This window comes from Aquarana catesbeiana, linkage group LG13, assembly GCF_042186555.1.
Source record: "Aquarana catesbeiana isolate 2022-GZ linkage group LG13, ASM4218655v1, whole genome shotgun sequence".
NCBI classification, from domain to species: domain Eukaryota; kingdom Metazoa; phylum Chordata; class Amphibia; order Anura; family Ranidae; genus Aquarana; species Aquarana catesbeiana.
In genome coordinates, this window is record NC_133336.1 from 78,884,669 (window position 1) to 78,900,830 (window position 16,162).

The 16,162-nt window shown below is 44.6% G+C and overlaps 1 protein-coding gene across 1 annotated transcript in view; it reads left to right on the plus strand.

The window, feature by feature from the left end:
• CDAN1 (codanin 1) overlaps positions 1-16,162 on the plus strand; it is a 107,361-nt gene that overhangs the window by 25,636 nt on the left and 65,563 nt on the right. The window contains exons 4-6 of the mRNA XM_073610373.1: positions 282-463; positions 10,495-10,614; positions 15,306-15,384. Coding sequence (XP_073466474.1) covers positions 282-463; positions 10,495-10,614; positions 15,306-15,384 — 381 coding nt within the window. The remainder of the gene's footprint in view (positions 1-281; positions 464-10,494; positions 10,615-15,305; positions 15,385-16,162) is intronic.

A 16,162-nucleotide genomic window follows, 5' to 3' on the forward strand; every position in this document is an offset into this window, starting at 1 on the left:
GCTTAGATCTGCATTTAGGGGGAGCTGCACACAGAAGGATTTTTAAAACCTTCTGCCTTTACAACCATTTTAATGTCAGGGGTTCACTTACTTTTCCTCCAGCACTGTGAATGTTTAATGAGTAAAGACACGAGAAAGTAGAATTGTTTGTTTTATGGCAAATTACTTCACAAAAAGTTAATTCCACAGGTGTTCACATATTTTTTCTTGCTGCTGTATATAAAATCCCTGGGATGAGAATCCTTGTGCAATCATAATTCAGAGTCTGATTTTCTTTGTAGGTCCAAATTACTGCAGCAGACTTCATCTCCAGTGGCATTAGACCCCATCACTCCCACCAAACAGAGCTACAACCGAAACTCCAGTGTTTCATCGGATCTGCTGATGTACGCTGACCCTGGCAAGGTGTCTTGTCAGAAACGGCTAGAAATTCTTGCTAAACTGTATTCATCTTGTATTACAGGTAGTTATTTTCTTGCATGTTAATTCTGTCTGTTATGATTTAAAGCTGTTGTGGAGCCACCCCAATAGTTATATTTTTTTTATGGTGGTTAATGTTGTAAAATGTTATTACATAGGAATTCCAAGGATTTGGATTTAACCACTTGCTGACTGCTCCATAGCAGATTTACTGCTACAGGGCGGCCACGCTGTGCAGAATTGCATGTTTATATACGTGAATCTGCACTTCTGGGTTTTGGACGCAAGTGCGCGCTGCCGTTGGCTCGCTCACGCTGTGATTGCAAACAGCGGGTCCAGTGGACCTGTTGTCCGCCGGCATCCACTGATCGTTCGGTACACTGACTGAATGCTAGTCTGCCTATGTAAACAAGGCAGATTGTCATTCTTTTAGTACAGAAGACATGCAGAAACACCGGTCCATGTCTTTCACTAGTAAAAGCACCTCCCCCACTACACTGAAACATTAGCTAGGCACACAGTTAACCCTTTGATCACCTCTGATGTTAACCCCTTCCCTGCTAGTGTCATTACTACAGTGACAGTGCATGTTTTTAGCACTAATCACTGTAATAATGTCACTTATCCCCCAAAAAAGTCAGGTGTTCACCTTAATATCGCAGTTCCGCTATAAGTCACTGATCGCCACCATTACTAGTTAAAAAAATAAACAAAAATATCCTGTTTATTGAAGATTAATATAAGCAAATACAAACTCTGCAGCATGTTGTTCACATAGTAATCCACAGGGAGGACATGAGTATAGACCATCATAGACCTGTAGAAACAAAGGACAACACACGAAAGGACTCAAAAAGTGTTCTAAGCATAAGGATAGCCTAATAAAATCCTATTGATTTACTCCTGATTAACAAATGTGTAGAAGATTTGACCTGCAGAAAAGACTATAAGCTAGCATTCACCAAACTGCGGAGGGTTGGAAAGGTAAGGGTGGGGGGGTGGAAAAGGTTGGTAAAGGTGGACCAGATTTTATCAAGATTTTTGGGACAATTTTTTCCCGCGTAGGTCCACTTGTACATCTGTAGAGCGTTATCAATAGCAGCGCACCATGAAGACAGAGTGGGAGGGTGAGCTGACTTCCACTTTAGGAGAATTTCTCTGCAGGCCTAAAATGCAGCAAAGAGGATAAACAACTTAACATAAACTAATTCAACCCCACCTTAGGGTCCAAACTGATTGTTGAGTCACACAGCTCAGGTTTTACTACCACTGCCATACAGGAGGGTTGAATGGAGGGGCATGTCCACACCATGTGTAGAAAGGAGTCTATGGAAGAATGACAAAGTGTACAGAAAGTGTCATTCGAATGGGAAATAGCTATTTTGGAGTAAAATAGGTTTCTGCAATTACACTTCTTCCATAGAGATCTCTAGTGGAGACCATATATGACATAACGGCTTGTACAGGTCCCCCATTCTTCCCCATCCAAATCCAACAAGTCAGCACTGATAGGTGCGATTCGAATTAGTAATGCAAGCGAAAGAGAGTCTAAGGTATAAAGAGGATAACTGTTTCCCCAACACACTCAAGGTAAGCAATTTCTCAATAGGATCAGATACTAGAGTGACAGGAGCAGCGAATTGAGCCTGGTCCACATGTCTTGGCTGTAAAACATACTATTAGGAAGGTTATGTTTAGCCTTGAGGTGAGAGAACTTCCATCTGACAGAATATGCTTCAGGTCTACCACTCCATGAGCTGCTCATAGCTGAGGATCTGGGGTATTTCTTTCTCGAACATCACGGGACACAGAGCCACAGTAATTACTGATGGGTTATATAGGTATCACTGGTGATTGGACACTGGCACACCCTATCAGGAAGTTCAACCCCCTATATAATCCCTCCCCCTTGCAGGGATACCTCAGTTTTTACGCCAGTGTCTTAGGTGATGGACGTGTAAAGATGTCCTGTGCTGAGCTCCAAAGGGAATATCCTAAGATCCTATACTGGGGCAAGCCAGGCGAACCGGATCCATTCAAAGTGTCTTTTCCTGGCCGAATTGAATGGTACCCGGGCCTCGTGTCCGAAGAAACGAGGTTTTACCCGTAATGCTTCTCTTTTTAGAGAGCTGGACCCCGCAGATCAGAAAATGGCTTTAAACTTCCTAATTTCTGGCGAGGTGCTTTACGGTCCCAGAACTGTTGGATCCCCCTACTGATGGGGGCCCCAGTCTCTGACGGTTTTTTCAAACGGAGCCCACCGTGAGAGGTGAAGATTGGGTCTGTGTAAACAGCACCCTGCGGCTGGATAAGGTAAGAGGAGATTCCACAGAATTTTTGAGTTCCAGTGGCTTTTCTCCTTTAAGGTAAATGCATGCTATGCCTATTGTGACCACTGGGGGCTGCCAAGAGCACAAACCTGCACATGCTGACTCTGTCTCCGGTGTTGTAATCGCTGATTATGTCCCAGCGTCTCAAGCAGGCTGCAAACAGGTAAGGTGGAAGGGGGGATTTCTCATGTTTGAATGTTCCCCCCCAGGCTAGAGAGGGGCCACAGGGGTCTAGAAAGTGGTTATACCACCCGGGCTCTGCGGCCTAATGGCCACCATCTCTGAAGATAGCCATTCAGGCAGATCTTGTTACCAGCCTCCCTCCTTCCCCCCCCATCCCCAGCCTTTCTCCAGAAGCATGACAGGAGAGTCGCCAGTGCGGGAAGCGCTCGTTTTTTTCAAAACTCGAGGGAGGGGGGGGCGGTAGAGGAGGGGGCGGGACGTCAGCACATAGTGCTTAGACTCCCACTCAGGCCAGCTGCAGGCTATTAAAGGCACTCTGTACAGGTGCACTCAGCCTTCTGAGAGACACAGAGCTGACGGTCGCATGTAAGGTGGGACACAGGCATTCTCCTAGGCAGCATTTACTGAAGTAACACCAGACTGAGCATTGGGTAGCAGGGCTTTTAGCCAGACTACATCGCTCAGCGGGCAGTGTTCATTTGTATACCTCACACCTTGTTGCTTTGCACTATGGGTAGAAGAGGTTCAAGCACCCCAGGAACCAGAGACACTAGGGGATCTCGTTCAGGTTCTGAGGGCCCCCTGTCGGCAGCATCCTCCCCCCCTAAAGATGGGCCAGGGACGGCTAGCCGGGGAGAGCCATCGGGGTCAGGGGCTACACCTGCCTCTGGCACTTCAGCCCCTGTATATATTACACAAGAGGTTTTTTCCTCAACCATTAATGGTCTAGAGGAAAGATTAATGGCCGTGATTACGTCTTCACTCAGTGGAAGAAAACGCACTAGGCTTTCCTCTGTTCCCCAAGACCCTCAGACAGAGGAGCTCTGGGATAAAGGAGATGAATCCCTTTCAGAGGATCAGGATGGGACGGATGATTCCTCTTCGGAGGAATCAGGTGGAGAGGGACCCTCTGCGACTTCCCAAGAGGAGAAAGTCTTAGTGCAGATCCTCACTGGATTGGTCCGCTCCACATTTAAGTTGCCCATACCTGAAACTGCTAAGGAATCCTCTTCTGCTTTGGGGTCACTGAAACCTTTCCAAGCAGCACATGCTTTTCCTGTTCATACTTTACTTGAAAAGCTCATTTATTCTGAGTGGGATCACCCAGACAAACGTTTTTTTCCGCCGAGAAAGTTTTCAACACTTTATCCGATGGAAGAAAAGTTTATTAAAATGTGGGGAATACCGGCTATTGATGCCGCCATTTCCTCCGTAAATAATAGCCTGACTTGTCCTGTAGACAATGCTCAGATGCTCAGGGATCCTGTAAATAAAAGGATGGAATCCCTATTGAAGGATGTTTTCTCCTTAGCAGGATCAGTGGCCCAACCTGCAGTAGCAGCGATTGGAGTCTGTCAATACTTAAGAGACCATGTTAAGCAGGTCATCAAAGTATTACCTGAACAGCAGGCCCAGGGGTTTGCTAACCTTCCAGTGGCCTTATGCTTTGTGGTTGACGCCATTAGAGATTCTATCGTGCAAACCTCCCGTCTTTCACTGGGGTTGGTGCATATACGTAGAATCCTATGGTTGAAAAATTGGTCAGCCGAAGCACCATGTAAGAAGCTACTGGCTGGGTTTCCATTTCGTGGTGCAAGGTTGTTTTGAGAGGACTTGGATAACTATATCAAGAGAATCTCTTGTGGGAAAAGCACTCTCTTACCTGTCAAGAAGAAGAGTAAGCGTCCCTCTTTCAAACGGACTCTTTCCCCAGCGCCGGGGGCTTCAGCCTCCAGGCAGTCTCGACGGCCGCCTCCATCGGGGTCCAGAGACAAGAGTCAATCCCAGGGACAAAAGAAGTCCTGGGGAAAGAAGCCTACTAGGCAAAACACTAAGACCTCTGCATGAGGGGGCGCCCCCGCTCACTCGAGTGGGGGGAAGACTGCGACAGTTCTCAGAGCTCTGGCACGAGGACTTCCAGGACAGATGGGTAGTCTCCACGGCAACCTTAGGGTACAAGCTGGAGTTTCAGGAATTCCCTTCTCCTCGGTTCCTCAGATCAAATGTTCCCGGAGACCCAGAGAAGAAGCAGTCGCTCCTTCTAGCGTTAGAGCGACTTTTGTCGCAGGAGGTCATTATGATAGTTCCCGCAAAGGACCAGGGATTGGGCTTCTATTCCAACCTTTTTACGGTCCAAAAGTCAAATGGGGATGTCAGGCCCATTTTGGACTTAAGGGATCTGAACCGATTCCTAAGGATTCAATCCTTCCGCATGGAATCAATTCGAACAGTAGTTCCCACCCTGCAGGGAGGAGAATTTCTGGCATCAATAGACATCTGAGATGCATATCTGCATGTGCCCATTTTTCCTGCTCATCAGAAGTTTCTGCGCTTCGAGGTAGGAGGGCGCCATTTCCAGTTTGTGGCTCTGCCTTTCGGGATAGCCACTGCACCTCGAGTGTTCACAAAGATCTTGGCTCCTCCTCTGGTCAGATTAAGGGCTCAGGGTATAGCTGTCATAGCATACCTAGACGACCTGCTCTTGATAGACCGGTCGGTAGCCTCTTTGAATGGAAACTTGAGGACCACGGTCAGGTATCTAGAACACCTGGGTTGGATCCTCAACTTAGAAAAGTCTTTCCTAAAACCAGTAAGAAGACTGGAGTATTTAGGTATGATTATAGATACAAGCCAGGAGAAAATATTTCTACCCCAGGCAAAGATCACTGCTTTGAGAGAGCTGATTCTGACAGTAAGGACCAAGAAGGGTCCCTCAGTCCGCCTTTGTATGAGGCTACTAGGGAAGATGGTGTCTTCATTCGAAGCAGTTCCCTATGCTCAGTTTCACTCAAGAATGCTACAACACAGTATTCTGTCAACCTGGAACAAGAAGGTTCAGGCATTAGACTTTCCGATGCACCTGTCGCATGCGGTGCGTCAGAGCCTCAATTGGTGGCTCATACCCGAAAACCTGCAGAAGGGGAAATCCTTTCTACCGGTTACCTGGACGGTGGTAACAACAGATGCCAGTCTGTCAGGTTGGGGAGCAGTTCTGGAACAGGCTGCGGTCCAAGGGGTATGGTCCAAGACAGAGAGGACCTTACCCATCAACATTCTGGAGATCCGGGCGATACATCTAGCTCTAAAGGCCTGGACTATCAGGCTACAGGGTTGTCCGGTCAGGATCCAGTCCGACAATGCCACAGCAGTGGCTTATGTCAATCATCAGGGAGGCACCTGGAGCCGAGCTGCTCAAAAAGAGGTGAACCAGATCTTAGTCTGGGCAGAGATGCATGTGCCATGCATATCGGCAGTTTTCATCCCGGGAATAGAGAATTGGCAGGCGGACTATCTAAGTCGCCAGCAGTTACTTCCAGGGGAATGGTCTCTGCATCCCGACGTCTTTTGGGCCATATGCCAAAGATGGAGGGTTCCAGATGTAGATCTCTTTGCATCCCGATTCAACAAAAAGATAGACAGATTTGTGGCAAGGACAAAAGATCCTCTTGCATGCGGGACGGATGCGTTGGTGATTCCGTGGCATCGGTTCTCACTGATTTACGCATTCCCGCCTATTCTGCTACTACCACGACTCCTTCGCAGGATCAGGCAGGAAAGGAAGTCGGTACTTCTGGTGGCCCCCGCTTGGCCCAGAAGGACTTGGTATGCAGAAATAGTAAGGATGACGGTAGGTTCCCCGTGGACACTACTGGAACGCCCAGACCTGTTATCTCAAGGTCCAGTGTTCCATCCTGCCTTACAAACGCTAAATTTGACGGTTTGGCTATTGAGACCCACGTTCTGAAGAGTCGTGGGCTCTCAGGTCCTGTCATATCTACCTTGATTAATGCAAGGAAGCCAGCTTCCAGGATGATTTATCATAGAGTCTGGAAGGCTTATATAACCTGGTGTGAATCCAGAGGTTGGCATCCCAGGAAATATGTCATAGGTAGAATCCTTGATTTTCTACAGATGGGATTAGAGATGAAGCTGGCCTTGAGTACCATCAAGGGCCAGGTCTCTGCTTTATCAGTATTATTTCAGCGGCCACTTGCTTCGCATTCTTTGGTCCGAAACTTTTAGGAGGGGGTGATGCGTCTTAATCCTCCGGTTAAAGCGCCCCTAAACCCCTGGGACTTGAATTTGGTCCTGGCTGTGTTACAGAAACGGCCTTTTGAACCAATAAGTCAGATTCCTTTGGTCTTGTTGACAAGGAAATTAATTTTTCTGGTGGCCATCTCTTCTGCTAGAAGAGTATCAGAATTAGCAGCTCTTTCCTGTAAGGAGCCTTATTTGATTATACACAAGGATAGAGTGGTACTACGCCCTCATCCTAGTTTTTTACCGAAGGTGGTTTCTGATTTTCATTTAAACCAAGACATTGTTCTACCTTCCTTTTTTCCAGATCCCTGTTCTCCGGAAGAGAGATCTCTACATTCGTTGGATGTAGTAAGAGCAGTTAAGGCCTATCTAGGGGCAACTACTCAGATCCGCAAGACGGATGTTTTGTTTGTGCTGCCAGAGGATCCCAAAAGAGGACAGGCAGCGTCAAAAGCTACCATTTCTAAATGGATTCGACAGTTGATCATTCAAGCTTACGGTTTGAAACAGATGATTCCTCCGTTTCAGATCAGGGCACATTCCACAAGGGCTATTGGTGCTTCTTGGGCAGTGCATCACCGGGCCTCTATGGCTCAAATCTGCAAGGCCGCAACCTGGTCTTCAGTTCATACATTCACCAGATTCTATCAGGTGGATGTGAGAAGGCATGAGGATATCGCCTTTGGGCGTAGTGTGCTGCAGGCAGCGGTACAGGGTCCTCAGGTCTGATTGCACCCTACTTGGTCGTGGTTCCCCCCCCCTCAGGTAGCATTGCTCTGGGACATCCCATCAGTAATTACTGTGGCTCTGTGTCCCGTGATGTTCGAGAAAGAAAATAGGATTTTTTAAAACAGCTTACCTGTAAAATCCTTTTCTTTCGAAGGACATCACGGGACACAGAGGTCCCGCCCCTCTTCTAATACACTATATTGCTTGGCTACAAAACTGAGGTATCCCTGCAAGGGGGAGGGATTATATAGGGGGTTGAACTTCCTGATAGGGTGTGCCAGTGTCCAATCACCAGTGATACCTATATAACCCATCAGTAATTACTGTGGCTCTGTGTCCCGTGATGTCCTTCGAAAGAAAAGGATTTTACAGGTAAGCTGTTTTAAAAAATCCTATTTTTGCAAATGGGGAAAGTTAGGGTTACCCCACAAGTGTGTATGCAGAGAGTAGGTCAGGGAAGAGAGATATCTTGCTCTGGTGTTATGCCATACTAATGTTTTCATTGAACTGGTGACAGCTGGATTGGATCTGGAGTCCCTGAAAACGAAGTTGCTTAAGGAGGCATATGAGCCTAATAGAGCTGCCTCCAAGGTAACTGCAGGATTGTTTTTAGGTTGCAAAAACCACCAGCGGACCGTTACAAGTACTGCTGCTCAATAATACAATTGAAAATTTGGTAGGGAAAGGTCGCCCTCTGACAATGGGAGCTGTAGTGTTGACTTTGCAAGACTAGGAACTTTCCCAACCTATATAAAGGAAAGGGCCACACTGTCTAACTTATTGAAGAATGTTTTCGGTACGGAAACTGGTATGTTCCTAAAATAAAGAAATTTCAGTAAATACCGTATTTATCGGTGTATAACACGCACTTTTTTCCTCTTAAAATCAGGGGGAAATCGTGGGTGCGTGTTATACGCCGAACCGCTGCCTCGGAGGGTAAGGAGGGAACGAGTGCTGCCGAAATAAACAGAGCCGAGTGTACTGCGTACTCGGCTAGGCTCGGCTCCGTTTGCAGTCACGCCCAGTCCCGCCTCCTAGCCTTTATGTCCCGCCATTGGACCGGTGTTGTGTCCATCATAGGAGCCGGGCCAAGGGGCGTGACTGCGAGAGGAGCCGAATACACAAGACATCCAGCTCTATCTCGGCAGCGCAATAATTTAAAAGATCATGCTGCAATTTTGGGCAAGGCTGCAGATGGACACTTGGGCAAAGCTGCAGATTGACACTGATAAGGCTGCATTGATGGGCATTTAAAATGTAAGTTTTTTTCTTTAAACTTCCCTCCTAAACTTGGGGTGCGCGTTATACGCCTATAAATACGGTAAACCATTTTACTAAGGTTAACTGCCTACTGGAGTAAGTGAAGTGGGAGTGATTTTCAAGATGCACATCTTTGGGAGAAGACTCTGATAGAGAATATGTTAAGATCCATGAAAGCGCGAGGTGGTTCCCTGGGTGGGCCCTTGGCCATAGGAATACGATGGGCATGTTCCATGGTGAAGAATGGCATTTGGCATTTTGGGGAATTTGTGTCAACAGGCGCTCAGTAAAGGTAGTGGAATCCAAACCCTCTGCGCCCTTCGGGAGGCCCAGTATACGCAAATTGTTTCCGTGGTTACAGTTCTCTGCATCTTTGGCTCATGACTCCAAATTGGGGACTTTAGTTTTAAGGGCATGTAAATCAAAAGTATTGGCCTCTGCATATCTTCTACAGAAGAGACATGCCGTTCGATCTCATTAATGGGTTCATGAAAAGAATCCAAGTCCCTTCTAATTAAACCTATGTCCGGCTGAAGATGATCTATTTTTTATTGGTCAGAGCCGTTTGGCACGTGGGTGTAGCAGCCATAATTGCTATAAAATTAGCAGAATCCACCAGCTGCTAACTTGGTGTGTCCGTGTAACCATGTGTGCATGAGTGGAGGCTTAAGTCCCCCACTGAATATGATGTCACACTAGTTACTCCTGTGCAGTGGGTAGGTGGCACACTCTTCCCTCTGGGCATAGCCCCATGGGGGAAAAGGGGAGAAAGCAGGCTGCAGCTCAAATGTTCTACCAAAGTAGCTGGAATGGGTGGTCCAGCAAGCAGTTCCGGGTAGGTCCCTGGGCTTAATGGCAGTGGTGTCCCTTCCCTCCTGGTTTAGAGACTCGTGAGTGCAATAGTGAGGAGAATTTATTAGAACTTGGTGAAGCTTACCTTTCTTCATGGGAGAGAGAGAGTAATAGGAGCTGGTGCACAGACTTACCAATGTGTCTCACTGGGTCTTCAGGAAAAAGAGTGGCTCCTGCTCTGGAAAGCTGCTGCGGTCCTCATCCTTCCCAGTTGAGCTCTCGGTTTAGGGCAAGTGTACAGGCGGAAGCAGGTTGTGGGAGAGTTTTCTTAAACGGAAATTGAAGCTAGTAAGAATTAATGTGGAAGTAACATTTTAAGAAGGAAAAAAAAAAAAACACCCAGGAGGGACAGATACAGCATCTGGCCCTGGTGCAGGCAGCCTGTCAAACTCTATGGCAGGCTGTGGCTTGATGGGGCCCTGTTCGTTCAGGGCAAAGGTCCAGAATGCAGGTCCTTTGTGTTCCTGACCTTCATCCCTCAATGCACAGGGCTCCAAACACTGGTACCACTCGGACAGCCTTCAGCCCCGTCTAGCCGCAGCCTGCCATATACTTTGAAAGACTGGTTGCAGTGGGGTTGGATGCACCTTTCCCTCCTGAGAATACTAAAATGTCAGGATGCTAGGATAATGCCAAAAATGTATTGATAAAATTTTGACAAGTTCCATTTTATTTACAGAAAACCTTGTGCCAAATATATTTCTGGAGTTCTTTTTTGTCCTTCAACTGCTAATCTCCCGGGGACCAGTCATCGCTGAGGATAGGAACTCTGATCTTGAGATTACCAGAGGATTTAAAGGTGACTGGAAACTATATTTCAGTAATGCATGCAGAACTTAAAGTATAACTGAAGACAAAACTTTTTTGGTGTTAGAAACGTGGAGAGGGATTAAAACACCCATTGGGTTTTTATTGCGATGTACCTGTTGGGGAAATTTAGCCTCTTTCTGTCCCGGTGATCAAAATAAAATCCCCAAACTTTGGATGGTCATCTGAACAGGAATAGAGCGGAAATCTTCCAAAGGGGACACTACTTCTGATGACCCTAGGGTCCTGGTTTGGCTATGGGACAGAAAATGAGGGGATATCTCCCCAGTACGTTTCCAAAAGTAGTGCGTGCATGTGCTACTTTTAGTGCAATGTGATTTCAGAATGAATGGGCTAAAATCACATTGCACAGAACTGCATGTGAATCACACAGGGCATGCAGCACCATCCTGTGCGATTTCCCATACAGTTCCTAGTGTGACTGGGCCCTTACTCTATACAGAGGGGGAAAAAACTTTTGCTTTCAGTTCTACTTTAAAGTCATGTAGCATCTTCTTTACGATATTATTGCAGTGGTTTATGAAACACAACATTGCATTAAAGTTAATTTTGGCGCACACAAATACATCATCCAATTTTTGCTAAATTATACAAGATAAGGTTGTGTGGAATAAATAGATAACTTTCGTTTCTGGGTTTAAAATTGCTTGTGCTGGTGAAACAGTGACAAACTTTTGATACCCTATATTTTCCATAGGTGATGCTTTAACCACTTGCCAGCCGCGCTATAGCTGAATGACGGCTACAATGCAGCTGGCCAATTCTGGGAGGGCGTCCATGAAGTCCTGTGATTGTGCCCGCTGCGGCGCGCAGGTGGTGCGCTATGTGATTGCAGTGTCCTCCTGACACTGCTGATCACGGATTGAGGTAAAGAGCCAATCAGTGGTCTTTCCCACATGATCTGCTGTGTCCAATCACAGCTGATCATGATGTAAACAGAAGCTGGTTATCGGCATTCCTTTCCTCATGCTGATTCTGTGAGGAGAAGAGAGCCAATAACCGGCTTGCGTAAAAGGGACATTTACACTGATAAACAGGGCACTGATTATCAGTGCAATCCCAACAGTGCCTACCAGTACTGCCAATCTGTGCCACCTCATCAGTGCCAGCTACCAGAGCCCATTAGTGCTGCCACACCAGCGAAAAAGAAAAATTGCACCATGTGTGGAAGGAAAGAAAATCGCTTGAATTACTCCCGCAGCACTATTGTATTCTGCCAGTGGGGAGCCTTCCCTGCCTGCAGAACACAGTGATTAGTGTTGCCGCTATAGCTGGTGGCACTAATCATTTGGGAAAAACTTGACAGACTGGTTGTACACAAGTCGATCAATTGACTTGTGTACAACCAGGGTGCCCATATGTGGATCGAAATGTCTCCGGTGTTTGCTGAACCAACTGAATTTCAATCCATTTATGGCCGGCTTTACTTTGTTTACTTACGTCAAACCCTTTGATTATCAAGTTTTTTTTTTTTTTTTTTTTTTTTTTTTTTTATATAAGCCATCATCTTCTTATGTTCGTTTTCTCAACTTTTTTTTTTTTTTTTTGTAGAAGATATATTTCAGAGATTTTCTTGCAAGCACGAAATGTTTGAGGCTTTCAACAGTATTCAATTGTACATGCTTGAAGGGCCATCCCAAAACCTCAAAGTAGAACGCAATACATCTGAATACATAGTTTATGTATTTCGTTATTACTACCACTTATTGGATCACTTTATTGCTGATTGTACAGAAGTGATGATGCTGAGCCATTGCCCAGTGAGAAGTCTGGAGTTAGATGTGTGACATAGGAATTTGCATCGCTGAACCAAAAATTAAAGCATAACTTAGGGCAAAACTTTATTGTTTTAAGTTTTGGATAGAGTGGATGGGGATTAGAACACCTGTCATGTTATGCAGCACAGTACATTATTTCACTACCACTCCTGTGACATCTAAACCTTTCCACAGATCATCTGCAGCAATAAAGGGGCTTCTCACTGCTGTCTGCAAGCAACATTAACTTGCAGAGCTTAGATTAATTTCTCTGTAAAATTTATAAAACTCTCAAGTGACACAGGTTTTCAATTTTTTGCTTTTGACTATTAGATTATTTTTGTGGTTATTGTAGATGTTCCCATTCTGTAGCACAGAGTTGGTCTTTTAGCTGAATTGTTTTAACAATGCAATTACATGTACAGTGGCTATAAAAAGTCTACACACCCCTGGTAAAATGTCAGGTTTCTGTGATGTAAAAAAGGAGACAAAGATAAATCATTTCAGAACTTTTTCCACCTTTAATGTGACCTATAAGCTGTACAACTCAATTGAACAACAAATTTAAATCTTTAAAGGTGGAATGAAGTAAAAATAAAAAACTAAAATAATACGGTTGCATAAGTGTGTACACCCTTAACCACTTGCCGATCAGCCATTGCAGTTATACTGCAGCAAGGTGGCTCAGCTGCACGAATCGCTGTAGCGGTACGGCGGTTCGTGCACCGGCTTCTGTGGGTGTGCACCGATTGGCCAGCGGACTCTCTGTCCGCCGGTCGCCTGCGATCATTCCACGCAGAGACAGAGGGGATCTGCCGAAGTAAACAAGGCAAATCTCCGTTCTGACGGGATTACACTGAGATCTTATCTTTCTGGTGTGCAGGAAGACTGATCTCTGTGTTATGCCAGTAAGCCCATCCCCCATACAGTTAGTAAACACACCCAGGGAACACAGTTTAACACCTTGATCGCCCCTGATGTTAACCACTTCCCTGCCAGTGTCATTGGTACAATGTTAGTGGATGTTTTTAGCACTGATCACTGTAATGTCACTGGTTCCCAAAAAAGTGTCAAATGTCAGTTAGGTGTCCCATCTGTCCGCCGCAATGTCACAGTCCCGCTAAAAATCACTAATCGCCGCCATTACTAGTAAAAAAATAATAATGATGCTGTAGGCCTCTTGGCAGCTTCCTTGACCAGTTTTCTTCTCGTCTTTTCATCAATTTTGGGGGGGCGTTCAGTTCTTGGTAATGTCACTGTTGTGCCATATTTTCTCCACTTGATGACGACTGTCTTCACTGTGTTCCATGGTATATCTAATGCCTTGGAAATTCTTTTGTACCCTTCTCCCGACTGATACCTTTTAACAATGAGATCCCTCAGGCTCTGATGCTTTGGAAGCTCTCTGCAGACCATGGCTTTTGCTGTAGGATGCGACTAAGAAAATGTCAGGAAAGACATACTAGAACAGCTGAACTTTATTTGGGGTTAATCAGAGGCACTTTAAATGATGGCAGGTGTGTACTGACTATTTAACATGAGTTTGAATGTAATTGTTTAATTCTGAACACAACCCCAGTTATGAGAGGGTGTGCACACTTATGCAACCACATTATTTTATTTTTTTATTTTTACTTCCCTCCACCTAAAAGATTTCAGTTTCTTTTTCAATTGAAAAATAGGGGGGAAATACAGCGCTGTGTAAAATAAAACCGTATATAGCAGCTGACACAGCTTTGGACTAAAAGTAATACGTATGGGTGTGAAAAAGTGTAGCGCTAATATACCAAAACAAATATAACAAAATAGAAGAATACCCTCCTATGTAAAAAGGGGGGGTATGCATAAAGGAATACCTTAGTTAGAATTAGTGACTTATACCAAAATAAACCATGCTACGTGAACAACATGATAAGTTAAAAAATAAAAAGTAGAAAAACTAATGGGATCAGTGAATATTAACCAGGTGCACGAATATACTCATACCACAGCAAATGTTACATATAAAGACCAAAGTTGGTACATATATTAAATAAAAAAGTCCAAAAGTGCTAAGCATGTGTTCACCGTGTAGATATTCCAAAGGACTGTAATCTCAAATGAACCACCACCAGTAAACAAGAGGAGGCTTACCAGATGTCGATGACCTGGAGAGGCTTCCCCCCCCCCCCCCAGGTCATATAGTCTTGTAAGTCAAATGATCAAAACGCCGACTTAACACAGACATAAGGGGTCATCAGATTTGAGGATAACATTCCAGTAAGGTAAAGGCTCAGTGTTCAAAGGCCATGCAGGGATAAATGAAAAATTCCCATAGCGTGATACCGTTTGGGTAAGTTTTATTTAAAAGAAAGGTAATAAACTCACATGTTAAAGGATCATCAATTAGACTTGATAAATACAGGAACAAAAAGCGGTATATGTAGGTGGGTCACACCCATTGTTTTTGAATTGAGTTCAGTTTTTAGTGATCTATAAGTTACAGTTTATAGGTCACATTAAAGGTGGAAAAAAATGTGAAATGATTTATCTTTGTCATTATTTATTTTTTTTTTTTTTACATCACAGAAACCTGACATTTGAACAGGGGTGTGTAGACTTTTTATATCCACTGTAAATGTAGGGGGCTGCTGAAAAATGACCCACATCTGTTTGGTTAAGCCAGGTACAATACAGATATTGAGCTAAATTTAATTTAAATGTTTACTTTTTCTGCCTATCACAAAAGAAAAAAAGCAGAGGGACATTTTTAACCTTATTGCAGGAAGGCATTAGGGTAAAAAATGTTTGACTTTATAAAGTTTTCAAACATGTATTTAGTGTTCATTTAAATACATTTGTCAGTATTCACTGAAATAAAGTGATGTGTGGTGCCTTCTCCTAATAAATATGCTTTACTTTTCAGATGCCGTGGAGTCCCAGCACTTTCAGAGTGTACACAATTGTGTGTTTTTTGCTGTTTTGGTCCTTGATTTTCAGTATACGTGAGTTAATCATTTATAGTTATATATTTATAATAGGCCATGTTAATGCTTGCCATGGACATTATTACTTCAGCACGTTCAGGGTATGGGGGAGCATGTGACCTGCTCCTCCGTGACAGTGTCCATGCATGAGCACTGTCGCATGACCGGAGTGGAGGTGGGGGGGGGGGGGGGGGGGAGACGTCTGTGGTCCCATGGGTCACCCAGTGCCGGCTCAGAAAGAGGAAAGCTATGAGGGAGTGGCTGTCTCTTCAAATTTGAATTTACATAAAACAAATAACTGAACCCATAACCTCCTGTATTAAAAGTAGAATGGGTTACTGTTTTAGAGGGGCTTTGACAGCAGACAGAGCTGAGTAAGGACAGTAAAGTCTGGGGGAAAGCTAAAGAATAATGGAGCATGAGAGAGCTGCTTGGTTTTCAGTATGCCCTCCACCTTTCCATACCACTAGTACAGCTTCTATTAATAATAGTAGGAGTGTTGCATTTTTAAAAAAAATTTTTTTTATATGTAATCTTTATTCTGTTTTCAAGCCTAGGCATAACAGACATAAACATATTTGGAGTGATCAGTGTTGTCCATTACTCAGAACATTCCAAATATAAAGAATATGTCACCTATTACTCGTATATGTAATCAACAAAAAAAAGAAAATATAACGCCAAGTAAACAAAGAGTAAGGGAAAATGCAGATTCCAAAATGTTGTGTAGACTAGGCTAGGATGTAGACCCGGAATCAGTGACATTGTAAACGCCAATGTTGGTCATAGGCCAACC